At 38.7% G+C, this 23827-nt stretch overlaps 1 protein-coding gene and 1 long non-coding RNA gene across 5 annotated transcripts in view; one reads left to right on the top strand and one right to left on the bottom strand.

Annotated features, from left to right (window-relative positions):
• The window catches only part of LOC131190047 (myosin-3), a 34258-nt gene extending 32046 nt beyond the window's left edge, over positions 1 to 2212 (bottom strand). Inside the window, exons 1-3 of the mRNA XM_058166910.1 lie at positions 2166 to 2212; positions 1848 to 1899; positions 32 to 243 (exon numbers count right to left, since the gene is read on the bottom strand). Of these exons, the coding sequence (XP_058022893.1) occupies positions 32 to 235 (204 nt within the window). The 5' untranslated portion in view covers positions 236 to 243; positions 1848 to 1899; positions 2166 to 2212. The remainder of the gene's footprint in view (positions 1 to 31; positions 244 to 1847; positions 1900 to 2165) is intronic.
• LOC131190052 (uncharacterized) overlaps positions 1 to 16390 on the top strand; it is a 70063-nt gene extending 53673 nt beyond the window's left edge. For 2 of the 4 annotated variants that reach the window (XR_009153206.1, XR_009153205.1), the window contains exons 8-10: positions 9108 to 10762; positions 10950 to 11069; positions 12758 to 16390. This is a non-coding gene — a long non-coding RNA (uncharacterized LOC131190052). The remainder of the gene's footprint in view (positions 1 to 9107; positions 10763 to 10949; positions 11070 to 12757) is intronic. The other 2 variants (XR_009153207.1, XR_009153208.1) reach the window with 2 other exon arrangements.
• The last annotated feature ends 7437 nt before the right edge of the window (positions 16391 to 23827 follow it).

The following is a 23827-nucleotide window of genomic DNA, read 5'->3' as shown; positions in this document are numbered from 1 at the left end:
CCTCGTCACCCAAACCATGGAAGATGCTTACCCGGCCATCTGCTGTCTCTACAGTAATTTTCCCACCTTCAGAGCTCTTAATTTTCCCTTTGGCATATTCTTCCTTGGGCTCACCCACATAGCAGTAAGTTTTGGCATCAAAGGGCTGGTTCTGAGCCTCTATACGCTCCTTTTCAGATTTACGCAGGAAAGAGGCAGCCACCCCAAAAACCTCCATCTCTGCATCCCTGCTCATGGCTGCAGCTGAGAGAGATACAAAAAGCTTAGTTTTTTTGATCTAAGGTTAGAGATGTTCAGGAAGTACAGCATTAGTACACCTGCTCTCAGTTACCATATCTGGTGATATGTATAGGTTGTTAGGCAAGCAAAATAGTTCCAAGATTCAGCTATTTTGTCAGGAATCATAGTAGCAAGGCAAAAACTCCTTTGTACTTATGTGAGACAGCCTGTCTGTCTCTTGGTAGTGTATATGTTTTCAGTTGACTATAGTACATGCCTCTGTAAAGAATATCTATTAAATTTTGCCTGGATTTTTTTCTGGGAACTTTTGTAAAAAAAGCAAAATATCAATACCAAAAAATAAGTAGAAGTGGAATGCATAACAACAATAACAAGAGTGGTGCTCCTCTGTTCATTAAATAGTTAGGCAAGTACAAAATCTTAAGTATCAAGAGACAGTACTTTGCAATCACTTGTTGAAAGTTAACAAGGGAAAATTATATAAAACAATATAATATTGTAGGAAGAGCACTGAAATACTATATCTATCTATATCTATGTATACACACACACAGACATACATACAACACATACATACAGCACATACTTTTCTACCAATTTCCAAACAGTATAGGATATAAATAATGTGAAATGAATACAGACAATATTATTTCTAATTGAATTCTCATTATTCTTATATATTAATTCAATTTATATACCACCGTGCTGTCCAGAGAGCTACTTCCTTAAGTATGTTTTTGCATTAGTTTGTTTGTCCCACAGTGGTCTGAGATGGAATGGGGTGGTTTGCTGAGGTTCTAATGTGAGATGACTTCCACTCCCCAAATCACATTTTTAATGGCTTATAAAATGGGGGGGGGAATGAACATGTTATACAATTACAAGAAATTCTGGATAGGGGCAAGACTTTGTTTTCTCCTATTTTAGTATAAGTGGAAGCTCAGCTCCTTATCATTCACCAGAAGCACTGAGAAGACCTGGTGCATCTCTTTGTCAGAAGAGGAGTGATTTAGCTTATGAACTGTCCCATATATTAAAAGGGATGTCCAATGAATTTGATTGTATTTCTGCAGAGTAGATAGGGAAATGGTATTGAACCTGCAAGTGCTGTAAGTGACAAACAACTACATCCAGTAGTGGGGTTCAAATATTTTAACAACCGGTTCTCTGCCGTAATGATTTCTTCCAATAGCCAGTTTGCCAAACTGCTCAGAAAGTTAACAACCGGTTCTCCTGAAGCGGTGCGAACTGGCTGAATCCCACCACTGACTACATCACTAAGCAACCTTGAGCAGAACAACTTATAATAGAAAACTAACATTTTTGTTTGCAAAGCTGAGTTTGGTGAAAAGTTAGCATTGATGTTAGCAGAACCTATCTCTTCAAAACAAGATTCTGTTCTGTTCTTCCATCTATGATTCATATGCAGGAAAATCAAAGCTCAGAGATTTTCATCTCCATACTCAGAAACACAAAAGCACAACCTCCATCCCCATCCCCATGGCAGACTCATTCATCAAGTGAAACTACAGCACACAAGAGACTTATAGATACCTGCAATTTTCTAGAAAGAATAGACACTCGATAACCACACTTGGATTTCTCACCTTTTTATTATCTACTCTCAACAGAAAGAAGGAACTGGATGAAATGCTCAACCTGCAAAGGAACAGACAAAATGTGTGATAATGCATCCAGGATCCTCAGGCAGCCCAACAGCTGAGAATTTGTTAGTCTTCCCATATGCAAAGGCTCAAAATACACAGCAAAGAATGGACTGCACAACACATCTTCACCATACAAAAGTGCCCTTTAATCTCATGGCATTCTAAAGTCCCCTAGAATAGTATAACCTGTACTTTTTTAAAAAAAAAAGAGAGAGAAAATCAGGGCAAAGGGAGATTTAAAAACAAAAGAAAACTTACCCCTGACAGTCCGTAACCACCAAGAAACCTTTCACCTTTGAAGGCTTTTATAGGCTCTGATTCTTCTTTTAGCTCAACCCTTTTCCCTATATGGAAATTAGAGACCAGCCCTGCAATCTGCTTGCCACTTCTACCTTATTTTTTCTCCTGTTAATGTATTTTTAGAAATGACCAAGTTCACACATTATTTATCAGTTCTGATACCTAGCCACAGGGCAATCTTATAACTGCAACTCTTTTAATCTTGGAAGGCAAGAACATAGTAGGAAGGAGATTGTCTGCTTCTTTAGAAAATTTACAGCTTCTTACATATTTATGATAGTTCTGTAGATCTCCTCATATGCTGGTACTAATCTGAGCTAAGTTTGGGTCAGTATACATTAAGGGGATAAATATATTTAGCAAAAATTCATGCAAAGTGACGTGAGCTGAGATTTTTCTGAGAATTATGGAAAGGCTAATTTGTGGCTGTGACATCATGTATACCACCATACAGACAATATATTGGGTGTGAATACTCAATGTGCACATCCACACAGTTTAGTAAGAGAGCTGTTGTTTAGTTAATACTGGGAAATATATAAATATATGCATCCATTGCCCTATGGACAAGGGCAATAATATATTTGTTCATTTTCTGCTGGTTGTAGTCATGAGAGATTACAACCAACCTACGCTCCTCTTTTGTGTGCAATAAGATGGAGCACTAAAGAGTGAATGATTGAATTAAAAAATGATAACAACCAAGAAAGAAATAGTTATAAGGGTTTGGGTAAAAAGGATATAGCTTTAAATGTATAAAATATCTACAGCATATACTATAATAATTAGCAGCCCTTAATAGTCAATAAAGAACTAATTACTTCTAATACCCATAGGTTTACTCATTAAACCATTATTGATTTATCACTAGCTCTGCAGGCATGACTTCCTAACTAAGCATGCCAAAGAATCACGATAATGCTTTCCTCAAACACATAATTAGGAACAGCTGATAAAAGCAGCCGTTATGTAAAGCAAGACATCCAAATGAGTAACTGAGAGCAAATATATTAAATGGGAAATCTCTCAACTCTCCATTCCCTTGACAGTGATTGCAGAGTTCCAGAACTCAGCTGTCTTGATAGTAAGTCTCACTAGAATATTGAGCTTCCCAAAGCAAACAAGATCCATCTCTTGTTACTGTAAATCAGGGGTGTCAAACTCAATTTCACTGAGGGCTGCATCAGGGTTGTGTTTGACCTTGGGGAGCTGGGGTGGGCGTGGCCAGGATGGGCATGGCCAGCTTGGTGTCACTCATGTCAGGGGCACTTGTGGTGACCCGAGTGCTCTGCCCTCCTGCGTGTGGCCCTCCCAAGCTCCGTTTTCTCTGGCAGAGGGTTGCAGGGGGCCGTCCCAATGAAAATGGAGACTGGGAGCCCATTTTCACTGGCAGAGGCCTCACAGGTCGATCCTTTGCTGTTTCCAGGGTAGCCCCGTGGGCCAGATCTAAGCACCCCATGGGCCAGATCTGGCCCACAGGCCTTGACTTTGATACCTCTGCTGTAAATTATTAAACACTAAAACCAGGGTTAGAGACAAAACCATCCATGACAATAACAATACAGAAATTAAAGGGTTATATTTTTTAAAAACTCTAACAAAAACCAGTCCCATTCTGGACAAAATTCTTACCCAAGAAATGCCAGGGTAAATAGTTTTCCTTGGGTGGTCATTTAGAAGAAGACCTCATGGGAATTGATGAATAGAACTCATTACTGAGGGGCTACCATGGAGAAGGCACTGCTGCTGACCACTGCCCAATAAATCAAACCCACTTGTGGGACATTTCAGTTACGTGAAACTATGATTTAGAAATCTCTGTTCATAAAGCTGAGAAAAGTTAAACAAAACCTAGAGCTTCCTAATTTTAGTAAATGAGTCTTAAACTCTTTAGCATTGAAGACCACTCTCCTTGTTGCATTGTCATAAGACTGTCATGAACAAGGCTGCTTTGTTGTCTAACTCAACACCTGAAAGAGAAAAGCATTGGGAACAACAATACATTCATAGGAAATATTGAATTGATGTTAGTGCACAATTAGTTCACAAGCCAAAGCTAAGCCTTGCTCAAAATCTTCCATAGCCACTGCCTTGACCTTCTGCTCAAATAGAAACGTAGATTTTAGGAGAAATCCCCCAAACCAAGGGGAGTTCAATTCTATCTGGAACTGATGTAGAGGCTAATATCAAATTAAAAATTTCTGGGTAAATACGTTACTAGGTTGCAATTTCAACTTATTTCATGTAACGTATTTTTTTATTAAATTTATATAGATGCTTATCTCACATACATGACTCTGAGAGATGTACAATGCATAAAATCAGGTAAAACAATAACGCAATTACATCTTTGTTTAAACTGTTTTGAATTTTGTAATTGTTGTATTGTACTATTCTTTTATAATTGCTTTACCTGATTTTATGTTTTGTACACTGCCTAGAGTCATGTATGTGAGACTAATAGGAGAATGGACCAGCATCTTAGACACAGTGTTGCCACATCATAGGCTTCTATTTCTATTAAAGCCTGTTTTAGGAACCAGATTTTGAGAGATTTCCTGAATGCCAGTAAGGTCAGGGCCAATCCCACTTCACCTCATGTAATTCATTTCATTCTGCCCCTTATTTCCTCTACACATCAGGTTAGAACATCATCCACTGCATCTCTTTCCAGTCATGGAGATAATTAATATCATCAGCACATTGATAAATATCTCACTAATTATACTTCATTACGTTAAAAAATGCAAGTAGAAAAATAGGGACCACCTTTGGTGGGAAGGTAACAGCGTTCTGTATTTAGTCGGAACACCTTTGGTGTTTAGTCATACTGGCCACATGACTATGGAGATGTCTTCGGACAGCACTGGCTCTTCGGCTTTGAAACAGAGATGAGCACCTCCCCCTAGAGTTGGGAAAGACTAGCACATATGTGCGAAGGGAACCTTTACTTTTACTTTAATGATATTTCACTCCAAAATGATTAATGACTTCATTCATGTTAGTGGCACTCTTCATCTCCTCCTCCTCCTCCATCATCTAAAACAGGGTTATCAAACTCCTGGCTAGCAGGAAAAGTCCCAATAAGTCACATGACTCTGCCATGAGTTTGACACCCCTGATCTTAAATCATTGACTCAATAGTAGTAGAACCATTGCAAGACATAATTATTGGGCTCAACCCTTACTGGTAGTTTAGATATCCAGCACTGCCAAGAGATCCTTTAGTTCAGAAGTGCTGCAGGACCCGTTCAAGTCCTGGTGGAGTATTTCACAAAAGTGACCAATATGATTTCAATCTCATGCCTAGGTCTGAATCCCACCAGGAAGGAACCTAGATAAATCATTTCATTCATTTCATTTCATATAGGATTCTTTATAGCCACTACCCCACCATCCTTCTTCCCCAAAGAGGAAGTTTAAGATCTAACTGAGAGATGGATCAATAGGACAGAGTTCACTACTGCTTCCTTCAGGTCAAGACACACCCACACTCCTTCAAAAAAAGCATACATCTCAAATTCACTCTACCTGCCTACCTGAATGAGGCAGGCAGTCCAAACTTGAGCTCAGAGCTCATGCTGTCAAGAATTTTGTCCACCTACTTCAGAATCCAAAAAAAAATAAATCAGAAAGACAAGTAGCCTAATAGGGCAGGTAGTTTCAGTTATCACTGTTGTTTCTTATGCCACCTTTAACACTGGACAATATTCTGGACAATATTCTGTGAACCCAGTGAGAGTGGGGAAATAATAATGCTTCACAACCTTCATTGCCATGATGTAGGCCTGAACATGGGCTTGTACTTAGGTTTCATCATTCCACATGTTTTGTCACCATTACTGAAAGCATCACTTCAGCAGCTCCAGAGTTCCCAAATAAACTTCAAAGTCCCCTAGGAAGCAATTGTGTTCAATACTCTCATCATTTCTACATTCCAGGATTGAACAAGGCATATGATAGAATTGCCCAATATATTTCTGGCCAAATCCCAAAGCATGACCTGCTTGGAGAAAACCAAGCAGATCCACTAGGCTACCAGGAGGGATCATCTTAATTGGTTGCCCCCATCCCGCACACCTTTTGTTATCAGCCCCACTAGATAAATCAAATCAGGAAATCAATTCCACTATAAACAAAAAAATATCTCTATTGAGTTTGGCTACAATAACAGAATTTATATGTCAGATTGTGGTGTACCATTTCCTCCTTCATATAGTTCAGTGAATTAGGGAGGACTCTGAGCTACTTCTGGATATTATCTTCTTGTTCTGGACTTTAAAAATGCTTCTTCCCCTTTCACCTAGTTAAGGAGTCTTGCATACAAGTGGTCCTCAACCTATGACCACAATTGAGCCCAAAATTTATGTTGCTAAATGAAACATTTGTGAAGTGATTTTTGCCCCATTTTGTTAAGTGAATCATTGCAATTGTTAAATTAATAACAGGGTTGTTAAGTGAATTTGGCTTCCTCATTGCCTTTGCTTGTCTGAAGGTCACAAAAGGGGATCACATGACATCAGGATGTTGTAATGGTCATAAATATGAAACAGTTGCCAAGCTTCTGAATTTTGATCATGTGACCATGGGGATGCTGCAGTGGTTTTAAGTGTGAAAAATGGTCATAAATCACGTTTTTCAGTGCTGTTGTAACTTTGAATGGTCATTAAATGAACTTGTGTAAGTTGAGGACTACCTGTATTTACATTAAGGTCATCTTCATTTTCAGAGGTCAGTGGTGCTGATAAGCCATAGACTGACCATGAAATGATCTGTCCATGATAAAAGACTAATATACCTCCATTGTTAGATTACAAGCCAACTGCTCTGTGGTTAAAAGATAACAGCTGGAGAGAATCCAATACTGTACCAGCTCCAGAAATTCAGTAAGAGATGCATTCAAGCAGTAGGGTGGGTTGAATAGCTCAGTCTCAGCCTGCATCCAGGCACCAGGGGAGCAAAATATCTACTCACAGCTAAGGTCTCTTGTACATCATTGCCAGCCTCTCTGGCCTTGGATCTGTGGCTGATGAATCATCTGAAGCCTAGGCAAATTTCAGACAGTTAAAAGTGGTAGTAAGAGGTTTGTACCCTCAGACTTGCAAGATTCTGCTAATGTAGAGCATTGCTCAGTAGATTTAACTCATCTAGTTGATTTTACTCAGGACAAAAAGTGAAGTCCTCTTTTATAATTCCCTTTGTCTTGGCCTGGAGATAAAGCAGGGCAAGTGGGATTAAAACTGGTTAAAAATATTGAGAAAGTGAGGAGATGGTCTTTTTACCCTGTTTAGTGGTGTCATTGTCTTCCTTGACTCCTTCCCTTTTCCAACTTGGTGCATTCTAGTACATTTACTTTCCTTCAGGTGCGCTCTTTCTCTCTCCCTCCCTCCCCCCTCTCTCTCCAACTATAAGCTCGTTTAAGTTCTATTTTCCATCAACCCATGACTCAATTATCTTCATGTGAATTCTATCCTAAGCTTCAAAATTAAACAAGGGCTGAACTCAGAATATCAGTCCAGTTTAGAAATAGATATGTCTCCTGTGTTCTAATATGTTTGTGAGCCAGGAAAAGGTGACACAAGAGACAAGAAACATGGCTGCATCCCAGAGAATGAATTACATTTGGCTCCAGATAGAATAAGCAGGATACTGTCCTTCAAGAATGGTCATAAACCGTGACATCTCTCATGAAAAATGAATTCTTAGAATCCTTCTTAAGCCTGTAGAATGAGCTCTGTCTTTTTTTAGCAGTGGCCTTCTGTGTGCTCAATCTCTTTTTGAATGTACTGCTGAGTTTGTATTAAGCGTCCAAGAAAAACTCAGATAGTAGAAGCATCCATTTTATGCAAGTCTTCAAACATAAAGACGGGGCTTTGCAGGTCACTTTCATTAGAAGAACTGGAAAAAGAAAGCATTCATAGAGTATACAGACTCATCAAGCTGAAAAAGTAAGTTCAGGATCTCAGTCTCTGCAGAGCCATCTTCTCCTGGAGATGTAGAAGAGAATATCACCTCTAGATCCCTATTATTTCATCTGTGTGGGATATCTGAGTCAGTCCTTCTTAATCAGTGCTCCCATTCCCTGGAATATCCTTCCCTGCTGATATCAATGGCCCCCAACTCTGTTAGCCTTTTGCAACCTGTGTATTTGAGCAGGCCTTTCAGATCTGAGGGATTATTCTTGTCTCTTCTGGAGAGGCAGTGACATATAGGCTGTGGTTGTCCTCATTGTTGGATGGGTTCGTCAGCACTGTTATACTGTGATATTTTTAGCCTTACCACCTTTGTGGAGGATCCTCCTAAGCCAATCAGTCCAATATGGTGAAGCTTCCTAATAAAATAAATATAAGTCAGTAAGTAAATGTATAGAGAGACACAGTGGCTCGGTGGCTTAATGATGCTGGAGAAGATCTGTATTCCAGTGGTTCGAGTCCTAGCACCACATGACAAAGTGAGCTCCTGTCACTTGCATCAGCTTCTGCCAATCTAGCAGTTTGAAAGCATGTTGCATGCAAGTAGATAAATAGCTACCACTTTGGGGGGGGGGGAATGGAGCTTTGAGTAGCAGCGCAAACCCAACCAGTGCCATACCTACCCCAAATGCTATGCCCAAATGTCAGGTGAAATTGGTGGTGGAAACCCCCAGATGACACTGGAGAATGCTACCAAGTGTGAAGCTAGTTTGTCCTTGCAGTGCACTTTGGATAGTGTGTGAGTGTGGACTGAATGAACTAGCAATCATTGGCAGCCAAACTATTTTGTATTAACACTATAGTGTCCTGGCTAATGTAACATTGACATATGCTGAATAAATAAATAGTAAATGTATGTTTGTAAGTCTGGGTTCATAGGAGCTGTTTTTGGAAACCAAAGACAGTATCTCATCTTTTCTTCTAATAGGTTTTGCTACTCATTAAGAAGCAGGAAAAAAAGAAGAAAATCATTGAGAGTTGAAGTCCTAACATGAAGGTCTCTGTCTTTGTGAGCATTTTATGGTAGTATATTCAGAAAGAAGCTGTTAGCTACAACTATCAAGACATCAGACTTTGTGAATTTTTACTTTTATATCACTTCTAACTAAAATATAACTAATGTAAAGTAAGATTGGGAAATTCAGAATTTTTGAAATTGGGTTTAATCTGTTTCTGTGGGTCAGAATTGTACTTCACTGCCTACTAACTTCCATTTCAATAGCCAGGTTGTAAAATAAAGTTGTCAACAGTCAATATAAAAGCTTCATCATTAGTGACCAAATAATTTTTTTAAAATTCTAGGCACTGCCTTTATCACTAGTTAGGTTTCCAATTACAAACAAGCTCCCCAAAGAGAATTTGTTTAAAAATATACAAGTAATAAAAATGCTTCTACTATTATGTTTCTTTGGTGAAAAAAAGATGGACTATTATTGCCACAGCTGTGATCCTGAAACAATTAGGAAGGATTTAAGCCAATGCTAAGACATGTTTTCTAGATGGGATTTGTGGCCTTCAACAACATCATTATTGAGGGTAATCAACTTGGGATATTACAAAACTTGCCTTTAGCTTCCATTATAATCCCTTGGTGGTTATATAGCATTTACTATCAGCATAATCCAGAAGCAGAATATTATAAGAGACAGTAGTTGCTTTTTAATAACATTTTAGAGGATGAAAAGATCTGAAAGTCTCAAAAACCCGACATAATTACAATCAAAATTGTACAAATTACAATTCTTGGATCAGGAATTGGTTATTTATGACACGATCTTTCTCCAATGATCTCCTATAAGATCCATTCTATAAGATAAGGAGTGCAGGTATTATCTAAGACTTAATTAATTAAGGAGGGCCATGTCATGCAGTCCTGCAAGCACATCTTTTCTTTGCTGATCCTTTCCCTGTGAAATATCACCACACACACACTTTGCTGTCCTTTAGTAAAGTTCTAAAACCCTGGCTTTTCAAAGAAACCAGGGATCAACATAATTTATGATTCCAAGTAATGGAAGGTGGACATTTTTGTTATTCTGTAGCGTCTTCAGATACTCTAGAAATATAAATAAGTAATCTATATAAAATGCTGCTGATCGTAGACTTTGTAAAGTTTTTCTTGTTTTCTTATATATATATATATTTTAATCCATCTCTCAATAGTTGCTAAACAATAATAGTAGCTTGTATAACAGGCAACATACAAATGACAAAAATTCCTTTTTAAAACTGAAGAAAACCAAGAATTTAACAAACATCTATGGAACTGGGTCAGGGGAATTCATTATAAGATACAGAAGACCATATGGTTATGGTGATTTTTTTAAAAAAAACATGTTATTGACATTTTGCAGAAGTAATTTTGGTAAAGGTAAAGGTAAAGGTTTCCCCACACATGTGTTTCCGGCTCTAGGGTCAGTGCTCATCTCCATTTCTAAGACAAAGAGCCAGCGCTGTCCAAAAGCGTCTCCGTGGTCATGTGGCCGGCATGCCTCAACGCCAAAGGTGCACGAAAAATATAGGTAGTCCTTATTTAGCAATCAAAATTGGAACCAGTAAAGCAGTCGCCACAGAACGGCAAAGGTAATAAATGTGGGAATTGGTTATAAAGTTACTTTTTCATCTCTGTTGTAACTGCTAACAGTTGCTAAACAAGGGAGTCATTAAATGATGACAACCTGTAACCTAAATATTTCCTTGTCTCTTGCTTTTCCTTTGCAAGTTTAAGAAAGGATATGTAATGTTCCCATCTCCAATTTTTCCCCACAAGACTCCTGTGAGCTATGTTACACTGAGAGTATATGACTTCCCAAAATCACCCAGTGGATTTTTATGGGGCTGAGGGACACCTTTGTCCTACAATGAACTGATTCTTCACTTCATTTTTGAAGTAAGTATGTGAAACAAGATGCCTATTGTTTTCAAATATCGCTAAATCATTTCACTGAATTTTATTATTGTTTGTATTTTTTTTCTTGCTAGAGAATTTGTATTACTCAGGTGTTCTATAAAGTAATAAATAAATCAATGTCAAATCAGAAAATGGCCATTTGACCTATCCAAGTTTCATATCTAGCTAATGATATGAACATAGATACTGATATGTTAGGAAATACAATGTGAGTGTAAATTAACTTTGATCCAGATAATTCAGATATAAGTAAAATAGCAACCAAATATCAATCTTCACTTTCCATATACGATATGTAGAATTGTGTACTATATGTTGTTTTCACTGACAGAGGTTTGCAGGAGGCCATTGCAGCCAGAAACAGAGCTTGTGAGGGCTGTATGTGCACCCCCCCATGAGCTACATTTTTGCTGACAGAGGGTTGTAGGAGGCTGTCGTAGCCAAAAACAGAGCATGGGAGCCTGTTTTGCTGTGGGGTGCCACCACAGGCGCCCCTGACACAACTGATGTCGAGCGGCCACATCCACCCTGGCCAGACACCCCCCACCCCCCTGAGGTCAAACACAACCCTGATGCAGCCCTCAATGAAATTGAATTTGACACCCCTGGTCTAGATCTACCTTGTCTCAATCAGATCTATTGTTGCCTTCTGGAATCTGAAAACTCATACCACAGATCCGCATTCGTTCTTGGTTTTATATATTTTCTATTTTTATTATATTGTGCTTTCTATTTTGTTTGGTTTTATTTTATACCACCCAGAGTTTCTTTAAATAAACTGATTAATTAAATTAAATTTAACATGGCTGTGATTTGGTGCCTGAATAGTGCAACAAATCGATAAAAGGAGATTTAAATGTTACTGTAAACAAGTCCACAAATCAATCCAATTTTGAATAGCAACCTATTGCAGATTACATACAATTCCACATTTACTCTAGAAAATGGATATGTATTTGTCTTGTACATAGACCAGACATATTCATGTTGAAAAACTCTACAACAGAATTAATACATTCATGGGGAAAATATATCTAGGTAATCACTAATCAACGGATGGCATATAATCAATCGAGCAAGCATTAGTATGCTATTTTTTGCTAAAAATAAAACAGATGTGCTTGAATTGTGTACAATATAATAAAATACATGCTGAAGGTAAAACATTTTTCAGCAAAAAGGCTTATCAAAGAAAGATACAACTACTTAACTTAGCTAGTTTCTTTGGAAGTTTTATAGGAAAGTCTTGAGAGGTGTCTGTCAATTTTGAACAGTGTTTAGATTTTCTTGAGGGTTGGGCTAAAAACTAGGATATGTTTTTGTGCTACGATATGTTTTTTGACAAAATTCTTTATAAGGAATCAAGAAAAGTAGCTGAACATGTTTAACTTATTTACTTTATTCATTTATCAGATTTAGAGACCACTCATCTCACTCAAGCTCCAATTTTACATTACAATGATGGCAGGGGTGTTTTTTTTCTTTGCTTTATTTACTTGCCAATTTTTGGGAACTAGATACATGACATTAGCGTTGGACAATATTTATCAAATATTCCAGTCATGAAGCCAACTGCATTTGTTTCACAGAAACATTTAGTCCGGTTGTGTTTAGTATCCTTTCCTGTCAATTCCATTGCCCTAACTCTTTATCCTTTTTTCTTGCAGTTGTATATAGCACAAAGCCCTGGATACTGGCATGCCCCCTCAAATCTATTCTGGCATTCCCATAAAAGTGTGTGTTCTTCTCGCTCTTCTCGCTCTGGTTTGATTGGCTACAAAGAAGCCCACCTGTGCTGTCCTTCTCCTTTGGAATGTCTCAAGTCTTTCGTCTTCATCTGGCACATTGTCATTCCATTGGTCAAGGTCCTTTTTCTGGCACTCTGTGTTGCATACCAGGAATGCAATCGCTTCTCAAGGAGACAAATGGATTTCATTCCAAAGGAGCTTCTATCATGATGCCCTGGCGTAGGATGGCATAGGCAAAACATTGAAGGGAGGGGGCGTATAGAAGGAACTATTCTCAGGAGATCCTATTTTATGGTGAAAAGGTTTGAATTCAAAATAGATGTTTAAAATTAGATGAGCAATAGCAATCAAAGAAAAAATGTTGATGCTGCTCAGTGCTCTTGATAATTCAGTGCCCGCAGTAGCAATTTTGCTATGGCTAAAACCTCCATCTAAGATTTTGCTATTTTAGGCTCTGCATTAAATACATAAAATCTCCGCCCATGTGCCAGTGTCCTTGCATCACTGAAATGAAGATGGTTTTAATGATGGAAGTTATTTGCTGGCATATCCTCTTCAGAAATAGGATTGCAACTTCAATGTCTTTTTAAAACTGCCCAGGCCAGAATGAATATCTTTTTTTTTTTTTTTGAAGAAAAAAGCACAGTTGAACTAATTTTCAGGACTAATACTCTGACAAATCAAATTTTATAAATATTGTGAAAATACCTCACAATGCAGTAAGCGCATGCAGCAGTCTAACATTTGATGATACAATTGTGCAAACCTTTGGCTTAGATTTGATGTTCTGTCATTTTATAATAATTGTTGGTAATGAGCTTTCTGTACCAATTTACAATATTGTCTTTTTTCTTATTTAGAATGTTGATCAAAGATGCTAATAAATAAATGTGTTTCAATGATAATAAATCATAGCTACCAAACACTTTTAGGTAACATAAAATGCACCTACTTGTCATATACTCCTTGACTTATGACCACAATTGAGCCCAAATTTCTGTTGTTAAGTGAGACATTTGTTAAGTAAGTTTTGCCCCATTTTATGACTTTTCTTGTCTCAGTTGTTAAATAAAACCATGCAGTTATTAAGTTAGTAACAGGGTTGCTAAGGTAATCTGGCTTCCCCATTGACTTTGCTTGTCAGAAGGTCATAAGATCACATGACATTGCAACCATCATCAGTATGAACCAGTTGCCAAGCATCTGAATTTTGATCATGTGATCATGGGAAAAGGTTGTAACTGTGAAAAATGGCCATAAATCACTTTTTTCAGTGCCATTCAGTAGTGGGTTGTTCCCAGTTCAGTCCTGTTCTTAAGAACCAGTAGTAATGGTGGCAAGAGGCTCCGTCCACCTGCCCCGACATCATCACTGACGATCTGCGCATGTGTGCTCCCGTTGCGAACTGGTAGTAAAGGTAAGTGGAGCCCACCCCTGGTGCCAATGTAACTTTGAATGGTCACTAAACAGACTGTTGTAAGTCAAGAACTACAACACACCTAGGAACTGTTTTTGTAACTGGTTCTTTAACCAGAAGGTGATTCCATCTGGCACATGTGAAGCTTGCTTTCCTACATTATACTGACTGCCAGTTTACTTATATTGTCTTCTCCTTAACCATATCCAAGTATAAATTTAAAATGCCTATTGTTATTGGATCAGTTGATAATGAAGGAGAAAGAGAGGTCAGTAGCATAGTTCTTTGATGATCTCTGCTAGATGCTTCATTTAGTTTTTAAACAGACACCAGAATACAATATAATATAAGAAAAAACCCTGAGATCTGCATGTAATCTACAAAAGCTATTGTATCTGATAGAACAGAAACTAATGCAAAAGAACTCCTTGCACTTTTAAAGCATTCTAATCATAAATATTTGTGTGCATAAATAGCATGAAATGTTCATAAAGTTCATATTCTACAGCCTATCCTAAAGCAAGCATATATCAATAAAACAAAGAAATGTCTATCTTGAAACCCAGCTTAAACCAAAATGGAAATGGAAAAGATGATAGTTCCATGGTACAGCATGGTTTTCATTTTGAAGGCTCCGGCATAGAAGCTTAGTGTTGGAAGGAGCTATTTAGTCTATTGAGACCAACTCTTAGTATGAGTTCAAGCAACCCTGACAGGTGGCTGTCTAGACTCTGCTTGAACACCTGTATTTAAATATTGTAAGTTGAATGTTGTGAGGCACTTTGTCAAATATTTTCCTGAAATCAAGATATGGTAGATTTACAATCTGTTAAGGAAGTTAGTAAAAACTAAGAGCCAGTTTGGTCTAGTGGTTAAGGTACCAGAGTAGAAACTGGGAGACTGTGAGTTCTGGTCCCACCTTAGCCATGAAAATCAGTTGGGTAGCCTTGGGTCAGTCACTTTATCTCAGCCCAACCCACCTCTCAGGATTGGGGAAAATAGAAGAAGGAAGCTACGTTGGATATGTTTGCTGAGGCTCTGCTTTTTCTTCCTTATGTATTAGTGATATAAGAGAATATTTGTAACACAGGGTTAAACTGTGGTGCTGTCTGAGCTTGGTGGCTTTCTTGCAGATATTTCAATACCCAACTAGGTAACATCAGCAGTACTAGAAAGGAGTGGGGGTTGCTTTTATTTTTATGTATTAGTGGCTTGTCCAGTCAGTGTTGGTAGGAATAGTCTTGGTGATTCCTTGAAAGATTGCTGTTTACTGTTGGCTTGTTTGTCTGTGTTGGCATCAGTTTCCAATCAAGGAATTATCAAATGATGAATTTGCTAAATGCAAACTTTTTTATACATTTTATAAAATTTATACATTTTTATGCATTCATATGAACTTATGTCAAGATTTGAAATGGAGGAACAGCAAGATAAAGAATGTATAGTAAAATGGGCCAAGAATTTTGGTGATAATATTCAAATGGATCAATGGGAAAGAAGATAAAGACTTGAAATTCACATTGTATTATAATTTCAATAAAACTTACAAATATTATGCATTAGTGTATGTGATAACAAATAAATTGTCTATGATGTATAAAGATACTTCTAATCGTTGTTGAAAATGTGAAAAATGTGAGAGGACATTTTATCAGCTTGGTGGACTTGTGAAAAAACAAAATGATATTGGATACAAATACAAGTGGTGATGGAGAACATTCAGAAATTAACATTCAGATAAAATCAGAATTTTTTTTATCAGAAATTATAGCCAGGCAGCTAAAAATGGTTCTTGGACAATGGGTTTTATATATGCTTAACTGCAGTGAATTATTATATGCACAATGGAAAACTAAAGAAACATTAGTAATGGAGATAGTGAAGATGGCTAAGTTTGCAATAATGGCTAAATTGATGTTTTGATTGAGGAGGAAACTACAATTACTTGTATTAAAACTGAAAAGCCTTATAGATTTTTTTTTGGGGGGGGTGTTAAATTGCTGCTAACAATTTCAGGATTTATAAATTAGAAAGCTTTGTTTAAGGGAACTATCATCTGCAACATGGGAGAGTGAAGAGGGCAATTGTTATGTTAGTACCTTTTCTTTTCTTTTATGTGCACTGAGACCCTATGCACCAAGACAAATTCCAAACACACTTGGCCAATAAAGAATTCTATTCTATTCTATTCTATTCTATTCTATTCTATTCTATTCTATTCTATTCTATTCTTCTGCAAAGATCAGAAAGATCGCTTCTTTAGATATGTTTCTTTTCTTTATTCTTTTTTATTTCTTTTTGTTCTTTTTATTCTTTTTTGTTATTCACTTTTTCTGTTACCCTTTTATAATCTTGTAATGGTCCTTTTTGTTTCTGTAGTTTTAAAAATAATAATTGTAAAGTCTTTTTTAATGTACATTCTAAAAATTAAAGGAAAAATCACCAGGCCAAACAGGAGCTGAACTTAGTTCTTCCAGTATATTGCCTTCTTAGACCTCTGAAGCATAACTTTCTCAGGTCCCCGAAACAACCCCTCTTGAGTTGCTTTCACAGCTTGGAAGCATAAAGTACCTTTGCACACTCAACCAATTCTAATTCACGCAATAATTATAACAATGCAGAGGTGAGCATCACATACTGTAACAACTGGTTCGCCTGGAACTGAAAATGTGAGTGTGCACATTTTTGACTGACTGTATGCTTTGTGGAACGTGTTTTATCTTTTCATGGCTAATCCCCAAACACTGTTCATGCAGTTATGCCTTACCAGCTTGCTGTTGTTCTGTCCCCTCCCGGCCACAACCATGCGAGCTGGCTAAATGAGCCAGTAATTGAGTTCACGGCTGCTATCAGTCCTGGCAGGGAATCTGCAGCTGCCTGCCAAAGTCTCCCTTTTATCTTGGGGTTGCCAGGCAACCAGGAAGTCAGCAGTCCAGGCTGAATGTTCAGCTCAATTCTCCAAGAGTCAAAGAGTTCAGCTCACTTTTCCACGAGTCAAATAGTTCAGCTCAATTTTTGCTCGTCACGGAGCAGAAGAGCAGCCAGGGCTGCTTTTATACTCTGTGGGGTGTGGCTCCGTGACTCAGCACTTCCTAGGCCTGCCCCACACCTGCTTCTGTTGTTCCCACCTCTCCTGCCTACGAAACCTAGGGTCCAGCCAGGCCTGATTGCCATCAGCCAGGTCTGGAGGCGTGGCCTGGGGGGGAAGAGGGGACGGAGGCCTCGTTATCGCCTCCACCTGGCCTGCCTCTGGCTCCTGGAGCTGAGCCAGGGAAGCCGGTGCTCCAGACGTAAGTCCTGATGGCCCTTCCCCCTCACTTTCCGAGTCACTTTCTGGCAGGGGGCCCAGTTTGGGGGGCGCAGACACAACAGCTGTTTTGCTCAATTCCTTAGTTCCCAAATGTCCTAATTGAGCAGGTAGATGAAAAACCATCACATCATCAAAGGCCAGAGAGTTACAAGAAGATCTTTGAAAAGAAGTCTGGGAGGAAGGAGTCTGCATTATTTCTTCTCTTGTATTTCACCCTTTCTCTCCCCATACCCCATTGGACAAAACTGATTCTGTTTTGGTCACAATCTGGGAGGCAGTCTTGGTGGAAACTGTCAGTAGGACAAGGATCAGTATGTTGAAATTAAGATCTCTTCATTTTAAACATTCCGTGATTCTAAAGAGCAAACTCCAGTACCATATAATACACCTGTAATGTTTGTATACAGATTTATTGTTACCAGCATTGCTGATAAGTTATGAATAAAAGTGCAGTCAATGAAAGCAAAGAAGATTGTAATCCCAGAAAATGTGCACTTCTGCATCCATATACTGCTGCTGTGATAAAATCTTAAGAAAGTTGTCTAAAAAAAATTGAAAAAATAAATAAATTTGGATATAAGGAATCTAGAGAGTATTCCCCTCAAAATTCACCAAGATCCTGACCTAAATTATCTTTTTTAAAAATATTATTGAAATGCAATTTTAATTTTTTAACTTATTGAAACATTTCATATGGCTGCCCATCTCTCTACAGCAACTCTGGATGACCAACAACCCAATTAAAAAACAATTGCAATGACAAGCAATTCTCAGTGCACTAGGGGTCCAAAAAAACTAAACCTTTTTAATCCTTCAAACAAACAGAGCCCACCAACACCCAGCCCCAATATTTATGCAAAGAGCCAATATCCAGCATCCTATTTATTTACGGAAACGTACCAACAGTTCTCCAAAAATTTACTTTGTAACAGTATTTATGTTCTCAATGTTGGTTTTGAATGTGTCCTTCCCAACCCATGAAAAAAGGATCAAGCAAAGCAAGGATAGTTACTGAATAGTTGATAGTTATAGTTATCAATAGTTATTGAAGGGGGCGCAATGGCTCAATGGTTAAGATGCTGGGCTTGTCAGCTAGAAAGCTGACAGCTTCTGTTGTCGAGACCCTTTCTCGCCCCACATCCTGCCAACCTAGCAGTTTGAAAGTATGCAAATGAGAGCAAATAAATAGGCACTGCTTTGGTAGGAAGGTTACTACGTTCCATATTTTCACACTGGCTACATACTGGAAGTGTGTCTCAGACAACGCAGGTTTCCTTGGCTGAGAATCAGAGATGAGCACCGCCCCTGTGCTGTCATGACTGGACAGGGGAAATCTTTAAAAGGTAAAGATTCTTTACCTATAAGTGCTAGTCGTTCCTGACTCTAGGGGGTGATGCTCATCTCTGTTTCAAAGCTGAAGAGCCAGCGCTGTCCGAAGACATCTCCATGGTCATGTGTCCGGCATGACTAAACACGAGAGGTGCACAGAACACTGTTACCTTCCCACCAAAGGTGGTCCCTATTTTTCTACTTGCATTTTTTATGTGCTTTTGAACTGCTAGGTTGGCAGAAGCTGGGACAAGTAACAAGAGCTCACCCCATTACGCGGCACTAGGGATTCGAACCACTAAACTGATGACCTTTTGATCGACAAGCTCAGCATCTTAGCCACTGAGCCACCGCATTCTATAGGGGAAATCTTTAAACCTTGTTGATAGTCATCCTGTGATAACTAGAAATGTTACAGGCAGTGTATTATAAGCAGGAATATAACCCTAGAAAGCATGTTGTGAATGGGCTAGGCTGACCTCGTAGCTACGGTGTTAGAGCACCCACAATACTGAGACATGCTGGGCTTTTTTTTCCCTTTCTGATTTTCTTTAGATTTCATCTGCACACAATGATCTTTTCCCTCATCTTGTAACTACACAAATAAGCCCTCCTATTCATGTCTATATACAGTACTGAACGTGCACCATACATATCATCCTATACCAATGGCTAGAGATGAAATTTTTAGTTTCCATTCATTCTCGAAAAAATAAAAATCATTTATTGTCACAGAGATCTGTTGATGGAGAATCAAGGAATCATTATGAGTCAGTGACGTAGTAGGTTTTAACATTAATTAAAAGGAATATTGATCTAGGGTTTGCCAAGCAATTAAACTCTGCAACTGCATTAGAAAAAGACAAATTCTTTTCCTAATGCAGCATTAATTTTAGACTCATTTTATAGATTTGCAACAGCTCTGGGTTTTTTTTTCTAAAAACAACCTGTTAAGCATTTTATCTGAATAACATTCCATACATCATATCCTTCCCCCTCTCCAACCAGTTGGCAAGTTTTCATAATTCTCAATGGTTTTGAGTGTCCTCTTCTGACTGAGCAAGGTATGACTTGGGCAGGCAGATGAAGAGTAACGAAAGGATCTGTCTCCTTCCCACCGACTTTGACTCCCCAGTTATTTACAGCACATTATGGAAAGTGGAAGGCGTGCCAGAAGGAATTTGTTTTTCCCCTTGGAATGCTGCAGTTGTCCCTTGGTGTAAGGCGATCCCCAAAGGCCTGAGCCAAGGAAGTGCTGACAAAAGTGAAACTCTAAAGGGCAGAGAGCAAGAATAAGCTGGTTGGCTTAAGAAAAGCTCAAATCAAGTCCACTCTCCCTAAAAGAAGCTATTCTTTATAAAGGCAGACACAACCAGCAATGGCACTATCATGTGCAGGGCCTTTCAGCGCCGGCCCTACAATACTTAAAAATGATGATCATGAGAAGTGTGGCTGCCCCGTTTTCCAAACACTCGGCAACAGCCTCAACACTTCCAGAGAAAAATTTTGAAAGGAGAATCTGTTTAAAATGCTTGGCCAAGACACTTAAAAGTTCCCTGTTTAGTTGATAAGTGGAAGCAAGTTGAAAGGATCTCATATTCCAATTCCTTTATGGGCTCCCCAGCTGAGTATCTGCTATTTAAGAGATCCTTTCAAAACACAATTTGTAACTCATATTCTGAAGTTATGTATTCCCGGGTAGACCAATTATTCCAACTGTTTTTCTTCCATCCTCCTTTCCAATTGATAAGCTATGCTTTTATCTAGCAAACACACACTTGCTTCTGACACAATAATTTCCTCTTCATTTTCCTCATCAATGCTTTGCTCCATGCTTCTCACTACCTTCATTTTGCTTGGACGATATCCTTTATGACTCAAACCACTCATTAGCACTCATAATTTTGTTTTCTGTGGGATTTAAATGTTTTGCTCTTGCAATGTGTCAACTGAATTTTGGGCCACTATAACTTTTTTTTTTTAATTAATCATGTCCTTTACAGATTATCCTTGACCTAAAACCACAATTGGACCTGGAAGTTCTGTCACTAAGCAATGATTGTTAAGTGAGTTGTGCCCATTTTAACAGCCTTCTTTGCCATGGCCATTAAGCAAATCTGGCTTCCTCCCTTGACTTTGCTTGCTGGAATCCCCCTGTGAAGGTTGTAAAGTGGTGATTGTGTGATCCCAGGCACTGCGTTTGTGGTAACTTCCTGTTGTTTGCCAAGCACCTACATTTTTGGTCATGTGACCATGGGGACAATGACAGTTATAACTGTGAGGGCCAGTCGCAGGTCAGTCATTTTTTTTCAGTGTCAGCAAAGCTTCGAATAGTTGTTAAATGATCAATCATAAGTCAAGGACTACCAATATAAAAGACCACATTTCTCCATAATTGGCAATATCAGCATTTAGCAAATCAGCATCAGATATTCTGCCAGCGTGCCTGGGGAACCCAGAGTGAGATGGAGCCCATTAAATGACTCATGTGATCGGCTGTCACTGGGGCAGGAGGTGGGGGTCAGGGATGATTTTATTACATTACATTTATTTGATTTTTATGAGTTTTACTGTTTTTTAAATGTGGTTTTTTTATATTCTGTAAGCCGCTTTGAGTCGCCATGGGTGAATAGGCGGCAATAAAAATCAAAATAAATAAATAAATTTGGAATCTTCTTACTGTATTCATTTCAATATTGGCCCAAGTATTTTTTGTGTATTAGAGGAACTCAGACTGTACTATTCAGCAGCTTCAATTCCTCATCCAAATTATCTCCCAGTCTAATGACTGAACTGCCTATGAATAATAGAATTTCAAAGTGCCCTGACGATTGTGAGCTGGTTCCTCCAGAACATATTGTAGAGAATAAGGAACATGACCTTGGCAGAGATAGGCAGGAACCATTACCAAGGCAAAAAGGGCTGAAGCAGTTTTTTAAAGTCCAGAACAAGGAGATAACATTTGGAAACACATCAGGCAGATGCCTCCCTAATTCAGTGAAGTATAAGGAGAAGAAAGAGGTTCAGTGCAATCCAACTTGCAAGATAGAATCTTAAAAGCCGTAAAAGCAGCAGCCTTTCTATGACATTTCCTGGCCTGGTCTAAATTGTTGTTGTTAGTTGCAAAGTCGTGTCTAACACATCTCGCTGAAATATATACATCATATTGTTAAATCATTCCCACCCACCCCCCTAGCATTTTCTCACAAGTGCAAGGTCCACATTTTTCAAATCAACTGAGCATTGATCCATTGGTTGCAACAGGAATTGACCAACTGACTTGTTGATCAAACCTGACATCATGGGCTGAGTTAGTGGCCGAAAGCCTTCCAGGTAGCTTTCATGCCGAATGCAGTAAGAGAACTCATCGTTTCCTTTCTAGTCTGGTGCCTTAATACTAGGCCAAACTCTCATATTGTTACATCAAATCCCTGCTGAAAATATACATACAACCAAATTTCTGCTGATTTTGCTTCTACTAGAGCCTCAGGATTAAAAACTGTTGTGTCCCCCTCCCCCTCCGACAGCCAGGTCTGGGAAGTCTGTATCAAGCGTGGCCACGAAGCCTCTGCAGCTTTGCCAAATTCCTTTCAGATTTCTCAGGGCAGGCAGGAATCCAAGGTGTGACTTCAGCAAACCAGATGAGACTTTGCTTGACTCAAGGAATGCCAAAAAGCAGATCCTTTATATAGGCCATGGGGTGTGGCTCCATGCACTTATCCAGACCTGCCCCTCCCTTCCTTTTGCTGACGTCGCCTCTCAATTCTCCGGAAGTGGGGATCCGTCCACTGTGAACTTCCTTCCTCCTGATCTGCTGCCGGCAATTCTAGCACGTAGCTGGCTTCATGCTCACACGCTATAGGAGTGAGGTTTGTTTGTTCATTCCTGACATTGTGTCCGGGCATGGTGCCAGGGCTGGGGGCAAGCCAGGCTGTTCCTCTTCATTATCAGACTCTGAATCGGATAGCAGGAGATGGGAGGGGCCCGGCTGAGGAGAGGAGGGAGGACAAGGCACAACAAAAACATATTTTTATTACACATGGTCATATTTTAGACCAGGGGTCACCAAACCCCAGGCCGAGGCCCAGAATTGAGCTTTGCAGGGGGTGAGCATGCTCAGCTCCATTTGTGCAAGTGGCAAGTGCACGCACCCATCGTTTGGGTAAATGGAAGTGCTTATGTGAGTGCATGCGCCCACTACTTATGTAGAACCCTCTCTCCCCCCTCCTCCGCTAATCCGCAAAGCCGGTAAGATTGGAGAGACCCCTGATTTAGACACAACAAGGTCACATTATATAAAGTCAGTGATTCAAACTGTTGAATCTCTATTTAAAATACAGCTCATATTTAATTATGCCTAGATAAGCATTCTATTGCAGCTTCTTCTCTAGCTGCTCAACAAGAATTTACATCATATAGTTCTCACTTTGAACAAAATTTGCAAAACAGATTGGGCCTTAGCTATCCAAGCGTGAGCTCATTCTTTGAGATCCAAGCTGATTCCATTATTTGACTTAGAGCAACAAGTAAACCAGATATTTATTTTTTTTAGAGCTTTCTGGCCACTACTAGATGGCTATTTGAACTTCAATGTTATGGCATAATTATATATATGTTCATAAGCAGTTGTGGGTTTTTTTAAAAAATATTTTAAACAGCTACATTATTTGGGAGCTATAAATTTAAAAAATCCACAAAATTTGTAGGTTTTTTTTAATGAACTGGTATCAAGCAGGAAGTGGTTGACAAATATAATCTAAAATTATTATTATTATTATTATTATTATTATTATTATTATTATTATTATTATTATTATTATTATTATTATTATTATTATTATTATTATTATTTGGAATGTGTGCCCAAGCATCCTTTCAAGAAATATAAAGGCATTTAAAACAATATTCGGCTTGACTTTTTCCTGTGTATCTG

The sequence above is a fragment of the Ahaetulla prasina genome, chromosome 2, assembly GCF_028640845.1.
Source record: "Ahaetulla prasina isolate Xishuangbanna chromosome 2, ASM2864084v1, whole genome shotgun sequence".
Classification (NCBI taxonomy): domain Eukaryota; kingdom Metazoa; phylum Chordata; class Lepidosauria; order Squamata; family Colubridae; genus Ahaetulla; species Ahaetulla prasina.
Note: the sequence above shows the minus strand (reverse complement) of the source record. Positions and strands in the feature narration are given on the sequence as shown.